The sequence below is a fragment of the Nicotiana sylvestris genome, chromosome 9 (genome assembly GCF_000393655.2).
Source record: "Nicotiana sylvestris chromosome 9, ASM39365v2, whole genome shotgun sequence".
Classification (NCBI taxonomy): Eukaryota; Viridiplantae; Streptophyta; class Magnoliopsida; order Solanales; family Solanaceae; genus Nicotiana; species Nicotiana sylvestris.
This window is the reverse complement of record NC_091065.1, coordinates 74,386,051-74,408,029: the sequence shown is the minus strand read 5'-3', so window position 1 is coordinate 74,408,029 and position 21,979 is coordinate 74,386,051. Positions and strand designations below refer to the sequence as shown.

Genomic DNA, 21,979 nt, shown 5'->3' with positions numbered 1-21,979 from the left:
CCTCCACCATATTGGGATTCATCTGGATCCTAAATGCATCTTCTGGAATCAGGCAATCGAAACATCTGCTCACATCTTCTTCGATTTCCCTAACACAAAAATATTTTGGACAAAACTTGTCTCAGAAAGTGTCAATCCTCTTCCAAGCCATGTCCCCTCCTTCACCAGTAGGGACTGGCCAACCATATGGGAGTTCCTTAAAAAGAAACCCTTCAACAACATCATCAATTGGGAAGACCTACTTCCTTTCTGCTTTTGGCACATCTGGCTCACAAGAAACAATAACCTCTTCAACAAAAGAAAGGATATGGTAAATACAAAAGTTGCCCTAACAAAAGCAACTGAGTATATAACCATATCGATAAGCAGAGCACCAACAAAAGAGAGAACTATATGGGTCAAGTGGACCCCCCTCCAACCAACACGTACAAGCTCAACACAGATGGGGCTGCAGTTGGGAACCCCGGTAAGGGAGGAATGGGGGTGTCTTCAGAAATGCAAGTGGCAACTAGGTTCTGGGCTACATGGGAAGTATCTAACATACTACCAACACACATGTTGAACTGCTTGTGATTCTAAAGGGCCTACAAATAGCTGAAGAAAGACAACTAACACCCTTGGAAATCAACAGACTCCACAGAGGTAATTAGAATGCTTAATAACGAAAACTTTATCTTTGACTCAATCATCTTTGAATGCAGGTCAATTGTCCAAAGACTAGGAGACGTGGTGGTGAAGCACAACTACAAAAAGACGAACAAAGTTGCTGATCTACTAGCCAAGGAGGGAGCCAAGAAGAACTTTTTTGAAAATATTTTTGTAACAACAGTTCTGCCGGTGTTTGCCATACATGTTTTTTGGGCAGACATCGCCTGAAGTTCTTTCTCAAGACAATTTTTGGATTGTAATATTGATAACTATGGCCACAACGAGGGGGGTTAATATACCCCCTCGAAACAATGCTACTGTCCCTCTACACCCGGACGGGTAGATTCTAATGAAATGCACCTTTTTAACAAAAAAAAACGGAAAAGGGTTCAAAATGCCTCTAAACTATTGGAAAAGGTTTAAAAATATCCTTCATCCACCTATTGGGCTAAAAATACCCCTCCATCCGCCTTTTTGGTTCACTTATGCCTTTTGACCGTTATGTCAATGCTGAATTAAAAATAGTTATTATTTTTTTTGTAAAACTTAAAAAAAAAATATTTCACAAAATATTTTCGTTTTTTTAAACTAATTCACCAATAGTCCACTAATTTAGTAAAGTCTTTTTTTCAATTTTTACAAAAAAACAATTCAGTTTTTACAAAAAAATGTTTTTCTTTATTTTTTTCCAGTTTTTTAAAGCATTTTTTCTAAAAACAGCAAAAAATTGTAAACGTAGAAAAAAATATTTTCAATTTTTAAAAATTGAAAAAATATTTTTGTTTTTGAAAAATATTTTTTTCACTTTTTTTTTAAAAACGAAAATATTTTTTCTTTTAAAAAACTGAAAAAAGAAAAGAAAACGAAATGTTTTAGAAAAACAGAAAAAATGAAAAAAAAATATTTTTCAAAAACAAAAATATTTTGTTGAAAATAGTTTTTTAAATTTTTAAAAAATAAAAATATTTTATTAAAAATATTTTTTCTTCTTCTGTTTTTCTAGTTTTTACAAAAACAATGCTTTAAAAAAACTGGAAAAAAATATTGTTTTGTAAAAACTGAATTGTTTTTTGTAAAAACTAAAAAAGATAAAATAAGAAGACTTTACTAAATTAGTGGAATATTGGTGCATTAGTTTAAAAAAATGAAAATATTTTGCAAATTTTTTAAAGCTTTACAAAAAGAATAATAATTATTTTTAATTTAGCATTGATCTAACGGTCAAAAGGCATAAGTAAACCAAAAAAGTGGACGAAGAAGTATTTTTAGCCAATAGGTGGATGAATGGTATTTTTAAACTTTTTCCACTAGTTTAAGGGCATTTTGAACCCTTTTCTGAAAAGGAAAAAAGAAAGATATTGAGTAAATAGGAACCAGCTTGCTTATAACTTAGTGGGGCGAGTCGGTTACCAAAAGCCCGCCTCTCTGTTTCTCTCAGTTCTCATAAACCCTAATCACCAACTAAGCAAATAAAGAAGAAAGTGCCTTATACTAAAGCTGAAGTTCATCTGCATTGCATAGCACAGAGCGTCAACAATGGCAGAAAATCAGTCCATAGCAAGAACTTTCCCGGTGAAGCCCAAATTAAAACCCACTTCAGCAAATTCCACTACCCCAACCCCCGAATCCAAGTACTGGAGATCATTCAAAACCCCTAAAGATCTTCAATCCCAAACCCTAGTTTCTGCAATCACCTCCCTATCATTTTCCCCGATATCCCCTCACGATTTCGCCGCCACACATTCTGCCACTGTCTCCATTTTCTCCGGCCAAACTCTCGAACCCAAAACCACCATCTCCTCCGCCTTCAAAGATACAGTCACCTCCGCTTCATTCCGTTCCGATGGCCGTCTCATCGCTGCCGGTGACCTTTCAGGCGCCGTACAAGTTCTCGACCTTAAATCCCGTGTCCCCCTCCGTCGCCTTCGTGGCCATACCCGACCCGTTCGTGTTGTCCGTTACCCACGCGCCGATAAGCTCCACCTGTTCTCAGGTGGTGATGATGCTGTTGTTAAATATTGGGATATTACTACTGAATCCAAAATTTACAATCTTTTAGGGCATAAGGATTATGTGAGGTGTGGGGATGCTTCGCCGGTTAGTGATGATATGTTTGTTTCCGGTTCTTATGATCATACAGTGAAAGTTTGGGATGTTAGGGTTTTGAATTCGGGTTCCGTGATGGAGTTTGATCATGGGAAACCTGTTGAGGATGTGATTTATCTGCCATCTGGTGGGTTAGTTGCTACTGCTGGTGGGAATTCTGTGAAGATTTGGGATGTTCTTGGAGGTGGGAAGTTATTATATACAATGGAGAGTCATAACAAGACTGTAACTTCAATTTGTGTTGGTAAAATTGGGAAGGAGAGTGGTGAGGAGGCGCAACAATATAGAATCTTGAGTGTGTCTTTGGATGGATATATGAAGGTTTTTGATTATGCTAAGTTCAAGATTACTCATTCGATGAGGTTTCCTAATCCTCTAATGTCTGTTGGGGTTTCACCAGATTGTTCTACGAGGGTGATTGGGGCGTCGAATGGGTCTTTGTATATTGGGAGGAGAAAGGTGAAGGATAGTGAAAGTTTGGAACTTGGAGGTTTTGGTGGTGGTTTTGCTCCAGTGGAGGAGCCTCAGAGGCGGGTGTTGAGGCCATCTTATTTCAGGTATTTTCAGCGGGGGCAGAATGAGAAGCCATCCGAATGGGATTACTTGATTAAGAAGCCTAAGAAGATTAAGGTGGCGGAACATGATAAGTTGTTGAAGAAATTTATGCATAAGGAGGCTTTGGTAGCTGCTTTGAGTGGGAAGAACCCGGAAAATGTGGTTGCTGTTATGGAGGAGTTGGTTGCTAGGAAGAAGTTGTTGAGGTGTGTGTCAAACTTGGAAACTGAGGAACTTGGTTTGCTTCTGAGGTTTCTGCAGAGGTACTCGACCATGCCTAGATTTTCAAGGTTCTTGATGGGCTTGACAAAGAAAGTTATTGAGATGCGAACTGAAGATATTAAGTCTTCAGATGAACTGAGAGGTCACATTAGGAATCTTAAACGAGACGTTGAGGAGGAAATAAGAGTACAACAGACATTGCAACAGATACAGGGAATTGTATGTCCTCTGCTCAAGATTGCTGCAAGGAGATGATAATTTGCTTCTTGTTGCTTGTCTGACTATCTGGCTCTACGTTTTGCCTTTTTTACTGCTAGGATTTCCTTCAACTGAGTGACTATAAAAAATTTTGCCAATCACATTGTAGTATTCCTTCAAGAAATTTTGTTTCTTTTATATGGGATTGTCATTCTTCTTTTACCCATGAAGAATACATGCAGGTCACAGCTTATGTAAGTTGTTAAATCTCATACTTACAAAATTACAATTTGCCTGAAAGGGATTAGTTTGTATGAGTATTTGTTTAAGCAGCTACTTAATTAGCTAGGCCAATTTGACATAACTAGCAACTGGTATACTTGAGCTCATTCTACCATCAAATTCTTTTCATGTCTGTAAAGTTGGAAATTCCGCAAGCAAAAGAGAACAGAATGTGCAGAATATTAAGATGTGGGCGGAATATTTGATTAAGAGTAAGTGATGGAGTTCTTGAAAAAGATGCTTACTGCAGTGCAAACTTTCTGCTAATGTAAGCTGCACTGCAATTTTAGAGTGCATTCTTGATATGTATTATTAAGCGAAAACCTTATTATTGGTGAACTTCATCTCATTTAGGTAAAACACTAGCTGAAAGTAGATAAAGCCAAAAAGTCTTATGGAAGAGGAAGAAACCATTGATAATGTCAAGCTCTTATTGCTTGGACCTCATTTATTCTGCCTAAATTTTATAAGATTTAGGTGGTATAATATGCCACAATAAGTTTGCTAGACTAGAAGTTATGATTCCCCTATCACATTAGATGTCAAACCATGGAAGGTCAAAGTTCCTCCTTGCAAGGGGTTCATATGGGCTCAGGTATTATTTTCATGTTAGAACGGAATAGTGAAAGAATGTATCAGCAAGAGCTGGATATTACTGATCTTACAGATACTATAAATAGAAGAGGTCCAAATTTGCCCTTCCACTATTAGAAATGTTCTAAGATTACCTTTTGTTACACTTCCAGACCATTGATACCCTTTACTTTTTGACAATGTTTTAAGACCTCCGTTATACATTGGTTAAAAGAATTCTTGTTTCATTTCTTTTTTGAAGTTTTAAAATTTCTTTAACGATAGGGTTATCAATAACCTCAGAAGTCCAATTTGACGAGCTTGTTTTGATCAAGGGTAAAGTTGATCAAAATGCACTCACTACAAGTTTACGGTAACGTCTAATAGGTACAAATTTAATATTAAATACATATTTCCAAGAATATTTATACCTTAGTGGACTCCAAAGTAACGGATACATTTGCATCAATTGTTAGTAGAGTAGATGTATGATTGGTTTCCAAGAATTTGGTGCTGTTTAGTTGACCTTCTTCACTCCATTAATTACATAAAAACATAACCATTTGGACTTTTGAACCTCCTCTCCTGCCGGCTTCTAAAGTGAAACTTCTACCCGTTTCTTTATTTAGTATGTATATTACAACAATAATTACATCTTAGTCTCACTCAAGTCGGTGTTAGTTGTTATATGAATCATTACCTCTTTCTTTATGCTCAATTATTGTTGACCCTCAAGTCCATACAAGCGGAGTTTTATTTAGTATGCATAATGTTTGAAGTAGTGAATGGAATCTTAAAGTGTAGTACTACATAACTTTAGACAAGCACACTTAACAGCCTAACACCAGCCAATGGGAAAAAAAAGAAAGTCAAAGAAGCAGCCCCGCTCTTGTAACTGCACAAGTCTCCATGCCTCACTTTACTTTTGTTATACTTTTCAAGAGAAAAATCCTCTGATACTTACTCGTATTTCGTATTTCGTATCATGTATTTCATATTTCGTATCTCTTATATATTGTTGTTATTTTATTACGTATTTTTATGATACTAATATATTATCTTCTATTGCTTTTTTGAGCCGAGGGTCTCCTGGAAACAGCCTCTCTACCCTTCGGGGTAGGGGTAAGGTCTGCATACATATTACCCTCCCCAGACCCCACTTGTGGGATTATACTGGGTCGTTGTTGTTGTTGTAAGAAAGAGAGAGACAAATCTTTTTTGTTACTCCTGCAAGTTAATTCTCTTTCAGAATTGCTTTTCAAATTAATTAGTTAAACACAAATTGAGAAAAAGCTGATTTTTGCAGCTTGACAAACAAGGTGTAAGTACATATTGTTGAATTTGACAAAATGTTTGTCCCACATCGGTGGGAAAACAAAAGTTGGGGGATTTTTCCCCTATAAAAGAAGGCTTAATGTTTAGGATTTAAACACACCTCTCATTTGTCTTCTCATCTGTTTAAGGCATTTGTATCTTCTCTCTTTAGTATTATTTCACTTGTATATTTGGAGTGGAATAAAATATTGGTTGTGTCCGAGGAGTAGGCAAAATTAGCCGAACCTCGTAAATTCTGGTGTTCTCTTTATTGTTGCTTTATTGTCTTATTTATTTATTATTTGGTGGTTGTCATAATTTTTGGTATAGTAGTTGTGACTTATTCACACTATATACATTTGGCTTCCGCAACAATTGGTATCAAACTTGGAGTTTTGTGAGCATTGTGTCAAAGGGAAACAGACAAGGGTTAAATTTGGTACAGCGATCCATAATACTAAAGGCATTTTGGATTATGTACACTCTGATGTTTGGGGTCCTTCCAAAACACCTTCATTGGGTGGGAAGCACTATTTTGTAACCTTTGTTGATGATTTTTCCCGAAGAGTATGGGTGTATACAATGAAGAGCAAAGATGAAGTGTTGGGAATTTTTCTCAAATGGAAGACGATGGTGGAGAATCAGACAGGCAGGAGGATCAAGTGTATTCGCACAGACAATGGAGGTGAATACAAAAATGATCATTTCAATAAGGTATGTGAAAATGATGGCATCATCCGACACTTCACTGTTAGACATACACCACAACAAAATGGAGTGGCAGAACGTATGAACCGGACCTTGCTGGAGAAGGTACGGTGTATGTTGTCCAATGCTGGCTTGGGCAAAGAATTTTGGGCTGAGGCAATTACATATGCATGCCACCTCATTAATCGCTTACCATCTGCTGCTATTAATGGCAAGACACCATTTGAAAAATGGTATGGAAAACCTGCTATAGATTATAACTCTTTGCACGTGTTTGGCTCAACTGCATATTATCATGTGACGGAGTCAAAATTGGATCCAAGGGCAAAGAAGGCTATTTTTATGGGAATTACTTCTGGAGTCAAAGGATATCGCTTATGGTGTCCTATGACAAAGAAAGTAATATTCAGCAGGGATGTTACCTTTGATGAATCTGCTATGGTAAATAAGGTAACAGAAGATACCAAACAAAATAAAGGTGCTTCTAAGCAGGTGGAGTTTGAGGGAAAATTTATTTTTCCTACACAAGAAGCAGAGGAGGAAACAAATGAAGATTACCCTCTGGAAGGAGAGCCAGTAGAGGAGATTCCAACTCAGGAACCTCAACAACAACTTGAATCAATAGCAACCAGCAGGCCAAAAAGAACAATAACGAAACCTGTTCGTCTCATAGAGACAGTTGCTTGTGCAACCTCAATTGTAGCTGATGATGTTCCTACCACTTATAAAGACGCAGTCCAAAGTTCAGAAGAAGATAAGTGGAGGATTGCCATGAATGATGAAATACAGTCCCTTCATCAGAATCATACATGGAGATTGGCCAATCTCCCGAAGGGAAAGAAAGCAATTGGGTGCAAATGAGTATTTGCAAAGAAGGAAGGATTTCCTAACCAAGTAGATGTTCGCTACAAAGCAAGATTGGTGGCCAAAGGATATGCTCAAAAGGAGGGAATTGATTACAATGAAGTATTTTCTCCAGTTGTAAAACATTCCTCCATTAGAATTATGTTGGCTTTGGTAGCACAATTGGATTTGGAACTAGTTCAGATGGATGTAAAAACTGCGTTTTTACATGGAAACTTGGAGGAGGAAATCTACATGACTCAGCCAGAAGGATTCAAAGTTGCTGGAAAAGAAAATGTGGTGTGCAAACTTGAAAAATTCGTTGTACGGATTGAAACAATCTTCTAGACAATGGTACAAGCGATTTGACGAGTTTATGTTGCGGCAAGGGTACAAGAGAAGCAAATACGATCATTGTGTGTATTTGCACAAGCTTAAAGATGGTTCCTTTGTATATCTTCTCCTATATGTTGATGATATGTTGATAGCTTCCAAGAATTCGGAAGAAATTGATAAGTTGAAAATTCAACTGAAGAAGGAGTTCGAGATGAAGGATTTGGGTGAGGCAAAGAAAATTCTTGGCATGGAGATAATAAGAGATAGACGTTCAAAGAAACTCTGTTTATCTCAGAAAGAATATTTGAAAAGAGTACTACAACGTTTTGGCATAGATGACAAGACTAAGCCAGTTAGTACTCCACTTGCTCCCCATTTTAAGCTAAGTACTAATATGTCGCCAATGGATGAAGCTGAACGAGAGTATATGTCAAAGGTACCATACGCAAATGTTGTTGGTAGCTTGATGTATGCAATGGTTTGCACAAGGCCTGACATTTCACAAGCTGTTGGAGTTATTAGCAGATATATGCACAATCCAGGGAAGGAGCATTGGCAAGCTGTGAAGTGGATTCTACGGTATATTCATAATACTGTAGATGTCGGGTTAGTTTTTGAGCAGGAAGACAATCAGTCTGTAGTTGGATATTGTGACTCAGATTTTGCGGGTGATCTGGACAAACGACGATCAACTACTGGTTATGTGTTTACTTTTGCAAAGGCACCAGTTAGTTGGAAGTCTACTTTGCAGTCAACAGTTGCTTTGTCTACAACAGAGGCAGAGTACATGGCTATTACAGAGGCTGTGAAAGAGGCAATTTGGCTTCAAGGATTGCTAAAGGAGCTTGGTGTTGAACAAAAAGGTATCACAATTTTTTGTGATAGTCAAAGTGCTATTCAATTAGCGAAGAACCAAGTTTATCATGCAAGGACGAAGCACATTGATGTTCGGTATCATTTTGTACGAGAAATCATAGAAGAAGGTGGAGTCACAGTGAAGAAAATTCATACTACGGAGAATCCTGCTGATATGCTGACAAAGGTGGTGACTGCGATCAAGTTTCAACATTGTTTGGATTTGATCAACATTGTTGAACACTGAAGATTGAAGATGAAGACACAACCAAATTTGTTATTGAGAGAAAATTGAAGATGTGGAATTTTGCCAAGGTGGAGATTTGTTGAATTTGACAAAATGTTTGTCCCACATCGGTGGGAAAACAAAAGTTGGGGAGATTTTCCCCCTATAAAAGAAGGCTTAATGTTTAGGATTTAAACACACCTCTCATTTGCCTTCTCATCTGTTTAAGGCATTTGTATCTTCTCTCTTTAGTATTATTTCACTTGTATATTTGGAGTGGAATAAAATATTGGTTGTGTCCGAGGAGTAGGCAAAATTAGCCGAACCTCGTAAATTCTGGTGTTCTCTTTATTGTTGCTTTATTGTCTTATTTATTTATTATTTGGTGGTTGTCATAATTTTTGGTATAATAGTTGTGACTTATTCACACTATATACATTTGGCTTCCGCAACACATATATCGAAAATTCCCCCCTCTGGAAGCAAAGAAAATGACTTGACAATGATGAAGCTGACTCATATTGTAGTTAAATAAACATTGGCTGCGTATCCTCAATAAATAAATAAGATCACGTGATAATTAAAATTGAGCTAAGTAGAAGCTTGTGAAGATAAGACGGACACACTTGTGAAAGAGGAAAGACCCAATTGCAGACTTAAATTTGTAATGCTGCAATTGGATTGTGTAGGAAGTAGTTTGATTATTCAGAAGCTAAAGTGTGCATATATTAAAAACTTATAATTAAAACCATTAATTGATGAGTTGACATAATAATTTAAATAAATAAAGAATAGACCTAAGGAGCAGTTGGGTTTTAGTTGGATATGTGTAGACTTGATGATTGGTAAACTAAACTACACCCACCTGAAACCAGAGATGTTCTGTATTTCTGTAGAAAGAAGTGGGCATAACTGAAATTCTATCTTATTGGCAAGGGCTTTCTGGTCAGTTTAAAGTACAAAAATTTGAAACTAGTTGCCGTTTGAACCCCTCAAGAACCTCGAAATCCAAAAAACTATCTTCAATGCAACCAATTAAACAACCCGAAACACAACCTAAAGAAACAGAGACGGAAAAAGGATTCTGTGCGTGGGCCAGTGTGTGTTTTTGGCGAAAGAAAACAAGAAGAGAGATGACGGGGTTGGTTATGGTGAGTAGGGAGGTGGGTTGCGGAGGTGGTGGGGGTTGTAAAAATGGGAAGAGGTCAAAGCAGCAGCAGTTGTCTTTGTTGGATTTTATCTTAGCAGCTTTGAGGAAATCTATGATGTCTTGTCGTGATGATCAAAAGGAGGAGGAGGAGGAGGTGATGAAATCCACCGTTCATCTTCATCATATGGAAATCGGATGGCCCACAAACGTCCAACATCTAACTCATGTCACTTTCGATCGGTTTCATGGGTTTTTGGGTCTTCCTCTTGAGTTTGAAGTTGAAATCCCTTGTAAAGCACCCAGTGCCAGGTTTGTTCAAATTTCTTTTTTTTTTGTGTGTGTGTGTGTGTGTGTGTTTTGGGTGCTCTTGAATTTCAATTTCTTGTTCTGTTTGTCCAAACGTTTGATTCTTTTTTGTTTTATGTGTTGTTTGCATCTGATTAACAAAGCATAAAACTGATATAAAGCTGACGCTTTTACTTTTGGGGAGGTGATAGTTACTCAGAATAAGCTTGTCTAGTTTTCAGCTCAATTACCAGTATTCGAGGCTGCAATTCAAATCCCAAATTAGTTAGGGCTGACTATTTAATTCGTTAGTAATAATAACTAGAGGATTTATGATAGTTAGACTATCTTTACAACCCTTCTACTTAATCTTGAGCTTTGGACAGACATTCTTTGCAAAAGCTCAGTTTCTTATTCAAATACTAGTAGTAAATATGTCTTAGTAATTAGTATGATGATCTGCCAACAGATTCTGCAATGTAACAATTTTAGGAGTGGTTCATGCAAACTCTGAAAAAATAGTTAAGTTGTTATATTTACAAGATTTACTGTGTTTTACTCCTATTTAGGATTTAAAGCTAATTGAAGATGAGGATAGCATCAGTATGTTCTAACCATGCTCAACAAGTCAGCCCCACTACTATGTCTCTATCCTAGTATTTTGTAATTCAATATTTGTGATGTGCCTGTTTCAATGGTCCCCTATCCTTTTGGGTACATGATCATAATAGACCACTTTTCTGTCGTGCCTCTCTAACCGAAAAGGTTTTATTGGTTTTTGGGTGCCTATTAATTTGTCATGCAAGTGTCCTTGCGCCGAATTAGAAGTGACTTTATCACCTCCCATAATTTGGTTGCCTGCATCTACATCCAACTTTTTCGAAATTGTCATTTTAGTAAAATTTTGCTACCAACTGGAAGTGCCTTTTGTAGAATTGTAGTATGTCAAGACTCAAGAGGGATGCTTTTACCATCTGCCAACTTTGCAACTTGAGTAGTAACTTTGAATGAAAGCAGTAGTTCCTTGACCAAAATGTCAAAATAACTATTTTCCAGCAACTTTCGTAGACAGTATGCAAAGATGGGAATGTTCCTGTACTATATCTGATCCTTGTTGTGTCTCTCGTTAAAATGGTAACAAGGAAGATACCGAGATAATTCTTCGAACATATCTAGACTACTAAGTTTTGCACCTAATTTATCTCACTGGTTACAGAACTTTCAATTTTTTGTGCTTTATTGTCATATCTTTTGCTAAGGGCTAAACTCATCACTTCAAAACTAGGACGGCCATGGTTGGGGACTTGAAGTAGCTTCAGTTTAAGAACAAATTCTTAGGACAACAGTAACTGGAATTTAGCTATCCAAGTATTACAAGGCGTAGATACTTAGTAAAGACAGCACAAGAAGGATGGTTGTATGGATATTTTCATGTCTTTCTTTAGCCAATCATTTGAAAAAGAAAAGGGAAAACAAAAATTAGAAAAAGAACTGCTATATCGGAGTAAACTGGTTATAGTTGTTTCTGATGAAGAAGCCATTCCAGATGTTGGAAGTTTGAGGGTCCTCTTGAATGGTAATTGCTATTGTTTCAATTGACAGCAATTCCACCATATCATGCAGATTCTGAATGCGTTGCACTGTTGTTCACTCTACTGTGTTATTCAGTTTCACTCCATTCTTAGAACTCTGTCGGTGTGTGTAATTTAAACTTTTCTAACAGTAGTTTGTGAAATTCTGTCAAGGTTATTCTTCAGAAAATGCTTTTTAATTTTTAATAAAATAAAAAATGCACAGCATGTGTTGATACCTGTTTCTATTCCTGTGGAGTTACATTTATGACGTAAGTGGTTGGCTGTAATTTGCATCCAGAGTTTATAAACAGAGTTTCAAAGCTATTTATTGTATCATGCTGAATTTGTAGCAATTTTCTTTTTGCAGCGTCAGCGTTTTTGGTATCTCTGCAGAGTCGATGCAGTGTTCTTATGATACAAGAGGCAACAGTGTCCCGACTATTCTCCTGTTAATGCAGGAACGCTTATACTCACAAGGTGGTCTGAAGGTATCTCAATTTTTCTATTGTTTCTGATGGATGAGAGGTCTTTTCCATAACTATATTTGTTGTCAAATAGTTTTCTAAAGTATTGCTGGATGAACCTTTAGGCTGAAGGAATTTTTCGAATAAACCCAGAGAATAGCCATGAGGAGGAAGTAAGGGACCAGCTCAACAGAGGGATTGTGCCCGATGACATAAATGTCCACTGTTTGGCCGGTCTCATCAAAGCTTGGTTCCGAGAGCTTCCAGCAGGTGTGCTTGACGGGCTTTCGCCAGAACAGGTTTTGCGGTGCAACATGGAAGAGGAATTTATCGAGCTTGTGGAACAGCTTAAACCAACTGAGACCGCGTTGCTCAACTGGGCAATTGAGCTGATGGCTGATGTTGTTGAGCAAGAGGAATCCAACAAAATGAATGCCAGAAATATTGCAATGGTTTTCGCCCCAAATATGACACAGGTAATTGGAATATACTTCTGTCAAGGCATACAGAATCTTAAATTCCCTAACTGGTTGAAGCATTTTGTTTTACTTGTTCTGGTATCAGATGTCTGATCCATTGACAGCGCTCATGCACGCTGTTCAAGTGATGAACTTACTGAAGGCCCTGATTGTGAAAACACTACGAGAACGTGGAGAGACAGAAGATGGAGGATTTTCACCCATGTCATCTAGTTTTTCTGATAGACAAACCGAGAAGGAATTTGACACTCAACGAAAGATGGAGACTAGATGTGAATCAACAGGGCGCGCATCAGATGATGATGAGCAACCTCGTTACAGCTACAGCAGTGAAGACAGAGATGAAATCGAATCACTGAGTGAAATGGAAGGTAGCTTCCTACGGCAATTTGATGAGAACGATCATGCAAAAAATGACTTCCGGAAACAGCTAGAGGGAATTTTGTGTAGTGAACACGATAACCCCACGAATTTTTCCACTTTTGATGGAGATTCTTCGTGTTTACATGATAGTAAATAATGGGATTTCAGGCTTGAGATATGTAGCACAAGAGCAACTTACTGTTTCTGTGGGGCTTAAAGCGCAAGCAGAGTAAGTGGAAGCACAAATGATGTCTCGTCCGAACTGGTGTAACTGAATCCATTCTGGCGATGCATCTTTTGGCTGTTTATGTAAAGTGTTGTTGTTAGGCTTAGTCTAGACACAGATGATTTGCTTGAGGCTGAACTTTGTGGTTATTTCCTATGTTTCATCAGCACAGCAAAGGCTCTCTAATATTGACCTGTTAAAATTGATGTAAAATTAAGATTGTCCAAGCAAGATAACCAAAAGAAGATTCTTATAAAGAACAAAGTCCTTAATCTCAGATAAGAATCAAAGTAGTGATTTTGGTTTAACAAGACAATAGTAGGGAACTTTCTCTATAAGATTGTGCTTTGATTTATGCTTTCACTTTTCATGAATCTTGTTAATTTGGTAACAATACTTTAATCAAATCAGTGGCCAGCCTTCATTTAAGAAAAGTGGTCAACTAATAGCCAGCTAAAACAGTGAAAGATGATTGTTTTAGTGGGAATATAGGTGTTAAACGGGTGGGCCGGTCCGGGCCGCTTTTTTGGACCCGTACGGGTCACGGTCCGGGCCGTTTCCGGGTTGATTCTTAACGGGTTCGGATTCATCCGGGTAAAAATTGAACCGTACGGATTACGGGTTGAGGGGGCCGGGCCGAGCCGGGTTTAGTGTATTTTTTTATTTTTTTTTTGTATTTTGTATAACTATTGTAAGTTATATTAATATAAAGAATACAAGTAAGATGGAAAAAAATTGCATTTATAAATTTCAAGTGCTACATTTATTTCAAAATTCAAACTTACAAATTGAAAGGTTTACATTTAACAAGTAAATTAACCAAAAAAGAATAAATTCAAAGGTTTTGCATTGCCTTAGTAAGTTCTTCATAATCAATATGAACTGAGTGACCTTCTTCTGGAGTGTTAAATTCGGATGGGTTACCATGTGTTAATATATCTCCAAGTTCCTCGTCTTCTGGGCTATCAACATCTTCACGTCCTTGATTTCTTCGTTCCGATCTAATCCAATCTCTGAAACATACTAAAACTTCCAAAGCATTGCTTCCCAATGAGTGACGGGTATCTCCAAGTTGTTGTCTTGCTTGGCTAAATGTACTCTCTGATGCAACAGTTGAAATTGGCACATTTAGCACGTCCCGAGCCATAGCGAAAAGAATAGGAAATTGCTTTCCATTCTCATGCCACCATCTCAACGGTGAAAATTCCTTTGTGCGAGGCTCTTTTTGCTTCTGCAAGTAGAATTGAAGCTCATCAATGTTCCTGCTACTGGTTTGAGTGTTAGAAAATGTAGAAAAAATATTAAAACTATCAAGGTCTTCTTCATCATCCACAGTAGCAGAAGTGGTACAATGCATAGTGGGATTAACATTGCCTACATTAAGAGCAGCATCATCAATTACATTTGCATAATAATTGTATAATTGTTGTAAATATTCATTTAGCTTGTTCATACAAGTATATAAATCTGGGGTTTCAGTTGGTCCAATCTCCATATAAGTATATAAAGCATTCATTAATTGGTGACAATCAGACATCTTAATAGAAGGATTTAAAACGGCACCAATTAAGTAAATCGGAGGAATTGGAAAGAAATATTTTTTGAATTTTGCTTTTTTCAACAACATCCCTATATTTTTCTTTCTTCTTAAATTCAAAGAGTAGAAAAGAAATTTCAGCTATATGTACTAAAGTCATAGTAACAGTAAGGTAATATGCTCCAGAAAACTCAACAGTAGCTGTATAAAATTTATGTAAAAATTTAACAACATCATTAATGACCTCCCAAGTAGTAGTTGTTAACATACGGTTTGGATCAGTACAATGCGCATTAGCAACTTCAGTTATTGGAAATCTATATTTGTAGCAACATTTTAAAAATATATATGTATAATTCCATCTAGTAACAATTTCGTCTGGCATGAATCTGGGTTTAAGGTTATACTGGACACACTTATTCTTAAATTCTTTTATTCTAGATTGTCTATTATTTCCTTGAATAACACCAACTGCTCTTCTAACATGAGTAATCTCAGTTGAAAATAAATCAAGGCCACTTTTAACAATTAAATTATAAACATGACATGCACACCTAACATGAAAAATTTCATCAAGAGGTGGTTGCAAATGCAGTTTTAATATTGAAATTGCGGCACTATTGTTAGAAGCATTATCAAAAGACATACACAATAATTTTTGCTTGAGATTATAAAATTCAACAACTTCACAAATAGTACTACTTATAAACGTAGCAGTATGACTCTGATCTTCATCATATCTAAAAGCGATAATACGTTTTTGCATACAAGTACTATCATCTATCCAATGACATGTAATTGTCAAATAATCATTTCCATTAACAACATGGCCAATATCAGAAGTTAGAGAAACTCTACAAGGAAGGTGGCTAAACAAATAACGTATGTATGTTTGATATTGTCCATGAAGTCTAAAGATATCAGCTCTACAAGTACTTCTAGGGATACCTTTAAATAAAGGATTGTAAATCCTTTGAATATACATAATAAGATATGATGAAGAAGCAAAAGAAAAAGGTAGACAACCCAAAGCAATCATTTTTGCTAACTCCTCATGATCCTTCATTTTATCATATTTCACAAGACCACCAGTAGTAGGGTTTAAAGTTGATTGATTTCCATCTCCATCAGATCCCCATTCTATAGGATGCTCAATTCTCATATGTTTACTAAGTGTCCTAGTCCCCCCTAATTGACCCCCAGTCTTATGTTTAAAAGTATCATTACAAAGTTTACATTTAACTCTATCAGTACCTTCTATTTCCTCAAAGAATTTCCAAACCTTACTTCTTTTTCTACGATTACTAGTCGGGGCCACAGGTGATCTACTACTAGCAACACGACCACCACCCCTGCTAGCAGCTCCAACACTACTAGGTGTAAGTGGTATCTCATCTTCCATTTCTAATTCATTATCATCTATACCAAAATCTTCCTGCAATTGTTCATAGTCTATATTATTATCAGGTAATGTTTCAGGAATATTTGGAGAGGTATTTAAATTACTACCAGATGTTTAACCTGAAGTACTACCTCTTTTTTTATTTCCCCGATTAGTAACCTTGTTACAAACTCTTTTTGCAGCATTAAATATATTGTAAAAATTTAACTACTAGCAACAAAACAAATAAATATGCAAGTAAAATAGTAAATAAGAGAAAGAGTTGGAGGGAGTGCACCGAATTCGGCAATAAATTGAGCACTTGATGATTCCGCAACTCAAATGTTACCACGAAGAAACGTCAATTCTTCCAATTTTGAAGTTCAATTGTTCAAACTTCAAAAGATAAGTACTACGATAAATTAAACTCCAAAAAAATAGCCAAATAATTGATTGCACCTTAATAGGTGAAGAATGCAGATTGAAGAATGAGAGAATATGAGAATTGAGATTGAGAATTGAGAGATGAGTGAAAAAATGAGGAAGAGGGGGGGGGGTATTTATAGATTTTGAAAGGGGGGTTAATTTTTTTTTAAAAAACAAAACAAAATTGGGCTATTTGTGCAATTCACCCGTTGGGCAACGACCATTTTATGAAATGGACCGTTGCCAACGGTCAGATCTGGCCCAAATTAAAAAAAAAAAAAAATTTTACCGTTAAACCATGTCGGGCCGGGCCGGTTAATCGGTTTACGGGTACTGTTCACCTAACGGGTTGGACCGGTCCGGGTAACCGGTATTTTAATAGTAAACGGACCAACCCGCTTGTCCCCCCTAACCCAGCCCAACCCAGCCCCCTTTAACCAGTCCGAGCCGGTTCCGGTTTTAACCGGGCTGGGCCGGTCCGAAACCGAGTTGACCCGGCCCGTTTAACACCCCTAAGTGGGAATTTGATTGAAGCAAGTTTATTTGTGCTCCATTTCCATTTGTTCTTAATCATGAAATATGTGATATTTTATGAACAGTATTATCTTGCAAACGCTACATGGTGCGCTTTAGATTCAACCACATTAAGTTGTTGCTATGATTTTCCATTGCGCAATTTCCTCGGCATGATTTTTTCAGTAGGGCTAGCCATTTTTCGGACTGGTAATTGAAAAATAGCCGGCGTTTATAAAGTTATTGAAAAATAGTCACTATTTTGCTGAAACACGGAGGTTCCAACATAATATGCGGGATTATGTAGCTCTTGTGTATAAAATTTCAGCATATTATGTTGGAACTCCAACACACGGAAAGTTCAAGCATAATATACTAGATTACGAAGCTCCTGCATATAAATTTTCCCGCATATTATGTTAGAACTCCAGCACATTATGCTGAAATCTCATATGTAAAAAATTCAAACTCCAGCATATTATGTTAGAATATTTTCGAGGGTATTTTTGTTCAAATTTTATCTTTACATAAAAAATTGAATAAATTTCTATTACTTTAAAGACTGTGACTATTTTTTAATTACCAGTTATAAATCTCGCAATTTTTTGATATTTTTCTCTCATTCCGGACGTGACCAATACTCTTTGCTTCTTGATATTAACAAAGCAGATCCAGTAATCAGTATATAAGCGCGTGGATGCACGTGTATTCATGTATCAGATTTCAATTATATATATACGTAAGAAATTTAAAGAAAATAAAAATTTAAAATATGTGTAGAAGTTATTAAGGGTGTATGCAATGTCTTTAAATTCTGAATCAACGTACCATCATTAATATTTCTCTTGTTTCTGCAAATTCTTTTACTAATACAAGCTATGTAGTTGCAAGAAATCAAACATGGAGCAAGAACGTTCTTTGGTTTCTTTTCATTGCTAGTACAAGCTATATACGAGGTTGTTCGACCTACGGGTAGAGGGTGGAGAGATACCTTTTCTCTCACTCAAACAGGATTTTTATTGTACAAAAACTTCAAGAAACAAATTCAATCATTTTGGTCCTCTAGTTAATCTACTACGGCTAAGTTAAATCTTTTGTTTGTTGGTTCCTTAGATATAAAGAATTGCTAATGGGTAAGTTCTTAAGAGTAGGGGTGTACAAAGGAAATCGACAAACCACACCAACCCGATAATTCGAGTCAAATCGAGAAAAAAAATCCGATTATGGTTTGGTTTGATGTTGGAAAAAAAAAAACTCTGACCATAATTGGTTTGGTTTAGTTTTAACTAAAGAAAGTCAAACCGAAACCAAACCAACCCGACATTACATATATAGAAAATTTAGATATATTTAATATATAAATATACTTATTGTGATGTAATTTATAAATATATTCTTAAAAGATTTCATAATTTTTTTAGGTATTATTTGAAGGTTGGATTTAGAACTTTTGAATGTTCCAATAAATTTTATAGCGATTAACATTAGTAAATTAAATAGTGTTAACAAAAGCCCAAACTAAAATCGAATCAATACTAGTGCTAACAAAAGACATTCAACTCAATACTACGTAATGTATTGAATATCAATTTTTTGTTTTGCAATAATTTAGATAAAAATACATAACCTATTTTTATTTTTTCTTTACACTACTAAAAAAATCAAGTTTTAGCGACGGATAAATTCTGTAGCTAAATAGAAAAATCCGTCGCTAATCTCATTTAGCGACATATTATCAAAAGATTCTGCTAGCTACCAGCATTTTAGCGACAGATTAGCGACGACGTTTGTAACTAATTCTAGTTTTTTTTGTAGTGTTAGCGTTTAGTCATGTAATTAATACTTCCTTATTATTCTACTTATTTTAGCATGACTTAGTATTTTTAGATTTTATTTATTTTTATTATGGCTTTGTAATTAGCAATATTTATATTACATTATTTTATTATCTTTATTGTTGAATATTTTAGAATAATGCCAAGACATATCTCATATTTTGAATTATTTTCTTGAAAAATACTTTATATAGTTGTATCTTACTAGAACTAAAAAATATTTTGAGCACAATTTATATGTTTTGTTCTTCGAAGATTTTACCGGGAAAAAACCCGAAAAAATTCGGACAATCCGAAAACACGAGAAAAACCGAGAGTGAAAAACGAGTTTTATTGGTTTGGTTTGGTCTTTAGATTTAATAACCCGACACAATTGATTTGGTTTGGTAATTGTAAAATCCGAACCAACCCGACCTATGTACACCCTACTTAAGAGTGTAAAAAGAAAATGTTAATTAGTTACTAATTCATGAATGAGTTTTAACTTTTGTAAACTTGCTGTGTAGAGTTTTTTTTAAAACCATAAAGTTAAAGTAACCTCCAACGAAATATAATTGTCACTGTACGTTGATACTATAGAAATTTTTGACAATGTTAATGTATATAATTAAATAACTAAATCTACTATAAAGGTGAGACCAAAAAGAAAAGAAGAAAAGAACATTAGTAATACCCGCTTCTTCTGTGGTCCTTGGTACGAGATTGTAGGGGATTTTATGTATCATCATTATCATTAAAACAAAGGTCTAATGCTGGGTGGCTAGCAAAATCATGAGGTTATTCTACCCCACCAAATTTCATGAGAACCTTATATATAATTATAAACCGTAAAGTGATAAAGAAAAAGATAAAAAGTACAAGATACACGATCTAGAAAGAATTAAAGTTTTTATTACTTTTAATTTTTATTTTATATAATACTGATCATAGACGAGTTTAATAAAATAGAGTAAAATGATCCATGAGTATAACCGACCGACTAACTTAGGATTCTTGTTTGAGTCACGTGGATCACAAAATGGATCCATGATTTCAAGTCCATTCGTTAATTTCGACAAAACCGAATCAATTTGGTGCCTCCAACTCGAGATTTTTGTTCGTAGAACTGGTCATCAGATATATATTCATCCATGTATCCGCTATGTTTGCATAGGCGACTTACATTCAACAATACCGGGGGCTTTCACTTGGACACGTCTTTCGCTTAACTGTTATTGTTGTCGTATACCAAAGAAAGAAAGAAAGAAACAAGGAGCTAGGAGGAAGAAGAGGGGGAAAAGAAAAATGAAAGAAACCATTTCCATTCAAATTACCTTTCATTTCTATATATATACACTTGATATAATAACTTTCTTTATGTGTAACAAAAAGCCCAAAAGCCAAAAAACAATAAGACAGAGAGGGGGAAAGAAAGCAGTGATGAGAGCTTAGCAAGACGACTTTGGATGAGATTCTTAATACTCCATAATTAAGAGGCCAAACAAGTCTCCCAAAATAGCCTATCTTTGTCCTTTTGGCACTTCAACTCTTCCATAACTGAATCAACTTTAGCTTTTTTACATCTATTCACACCAAAATTCCAACCTTGTTCAACTACGTCATCTTCATCTTCCTCCTCCTCCTCCTCCTCCTCTTCCATATCACTGTTCCAACCAACACTTTTACAATTATCAGAACAACTCCAAGATCTCACATCATCATCATCATCTTCATTTTCAATATGGAAATCCAAGTCCATATCTTCATCTTCAATATGAACACCACATTCATAACTGCATGATTGTGCATCATCATCTTCAAGAAAACGTTGATAAGGTGGATTTAGAGCGAATGAATCCACTGGATCATCATGACTTGTACTACAAAAATTAGAATCAAATTCAGAATCCCCACTAGCCTCAAAGAGCATAAAAGAAGACACATCAATAAGAGTGTTACTACTATTGCTTTCTTGATTCATCATCATTTCTACCATTTCCTCTAATTAGGTACCAATAACAAACATTCTTGGACACAAAACTCAATAAATAGTAGAGAGAAAAGGAAAAAAATAATAAAAAAAAGATTTTTGTTTCTTGGTTTTGTTAGAGGAGGAAGACAAGGAACATGAGATAAGTGAGTGGTGATATAAAATGAAATGAAATGAAATTGATAGGACACAACAAATAAAAAGAATGGGCATGTAATGACACCAAACTTCTAGAAGCCCAATTATACATTCATATTTGTAGGCATCAATATTCCAAAGAGCAGTCAGCCCACCTCTTCTAGAAACTTTATACTGTATCCCAATTTTTCCTCACCCCACCATCCCCCCTTTCTCCTTTTTTCTTTCAAATAGAACTCTTCAAACCTTGAATGCTATAATTGCGTTTACTGCTTAAGATTTACTGTTATTTGGGTTTACCGCTTGAGATTTACTTTGATCTTTTCTCTGTTTTTACTTTTGTTGTATCTGATGTACCTTTTATTTTATAACTATGGTGTCCGTGTCAACTTGCACGCACCTCGAATAAATATGCTATTGTTAGGGTTTTATGTATTTAAGTATATTAAATACTTAAAAGATGGTGAATGAGAAATGGAGAGAAATGAAATTTTTGGTAAAATTTTAAGTTTCTCCCTTTGGCAAAGGGACATTGTCCCATATTGAAAAAGGAAGAGGTTTTTATGGTTATATAAGCAATTGCTCTTCTTCTAACTCTTAAAGAGTTGAGAAGAAGGCAAGCCTCGCGCCGTCGTCGTCGCTCGGCTCGGATTCGGATTTGGTCAAATGATTGATTGATTAATTTTTTGGACCAAATTTATTTGTTAATAGTAAAATATTAATAGAAATGTTATTAAATATTTGTTTTAATAACAGAATATTAAAATAAATAT

At 35.8% G+C, this 21,979-nt stretch overlaps 3 protein-coding genes across 3 annotated transcripts; 2 read left to right on the top strand and 1 right to left on the bottom strand.

Annotated features, from left to right (window-relative positions):
• The first annotated feature begins 2,055 nt into the window (after positions 1-2,055).
• LOC104236161 (protein SLOW WALKER 1-like) lies at positions 2,056-4,029 on the top strand. Its single transcript, XM_009790039.2, has one exon. The coding sequence runs from the start codon at positions 2,185-2,187 to the stop codon at positions 3,784-3,786; it is 1,602 nt and encodes a 533-aa protein (XP_009788341.1). The 5' UTR covers positions 2,056-2,184; the 3' UTR covers positions 3,787-4,029.
• A 5,665-nt stretch (positions 4,030-9,694) lies between these two features.
• Positions 9,695-13,684, top strand: LOC104221591 (rho GTPase-activating protein 2-like). Its single transcript, XM_070156149.1, has 4 exons — positions 9,695-10,325; positions 12,243-12,363; positions 12,465-12,815; positions 12,904-13,684. Exons 1-4 carry the CDS (start codon positions 9,892-9,894, stop codon positions 13,336-13,338), a joined length of 1,341 nt encoding a protein of 446 aa, XP_070012250.1. The 5' UTR covers positions 9,695-9,891; the 3' UTR covers positions 13,339-13,684.
• A 6,694-nt stretch (positions 13,685-20,378) lies between these two features.
• On the bottom strand, positions 20,379-21,320 carry LOC104215942 (uncharacterized). The gene has a single exon (XM_009765884.2). It carries the CDS (start codon positions 21,072-21,074, stop codon positions 20,568-20,570), a length of 507 nt encoding a protein of 168 aa, XP_009764186.1. The 5' UTR covers positions 21,075-21,320; the 3' UTR covers positions 20,379-20,567.
• Between the last annotated feature and the right edge of the window lie 659 nt (positions 21,321-21,979).

What these genes read in the sequence shown, in the direction of transcription:
- LOC104236161 (XM_009790039.2), top strand. Translation starts at nt 2,185, where the DNA reads ATGGCAGAAAATCAGTCCATAGCAAGAACTTTCCCGGTGAAGCCCAAA.
- LOC104221591 (XM_070156149.1), top strand. Translation starts at nt 9,892, where the DNA reads ATGCAACCAATTAAACAACCCGAAACACAACCTAAAGAAACAGAGACG. An exon ending in ACTCACAAGGTGGTCTGAAG is followed by an intron (nt 12,364 to 12,464) that starts GTATCTCAATTT and finishes ATGAACCTTTAG; the next exon opens with GCTGAAGGAATTTTTCGAAT. An exon ending in TCGCCCCAAATATGACACAG is followed by an intron (nt 12,816 to 12,903) that starts GTAATTGGAATA and finishes TTCTGGTATCAG; the next exon opens with ATGTCTGATCCATTGACAGC.
- LOC104215942 (XM_009765884.2), bottom strand. Translation starts at nt 21,074, where the DNA reads ATGGTAGAAATGATGATGAATCAAGAAAGCAATAGTAGTAACACTCTT.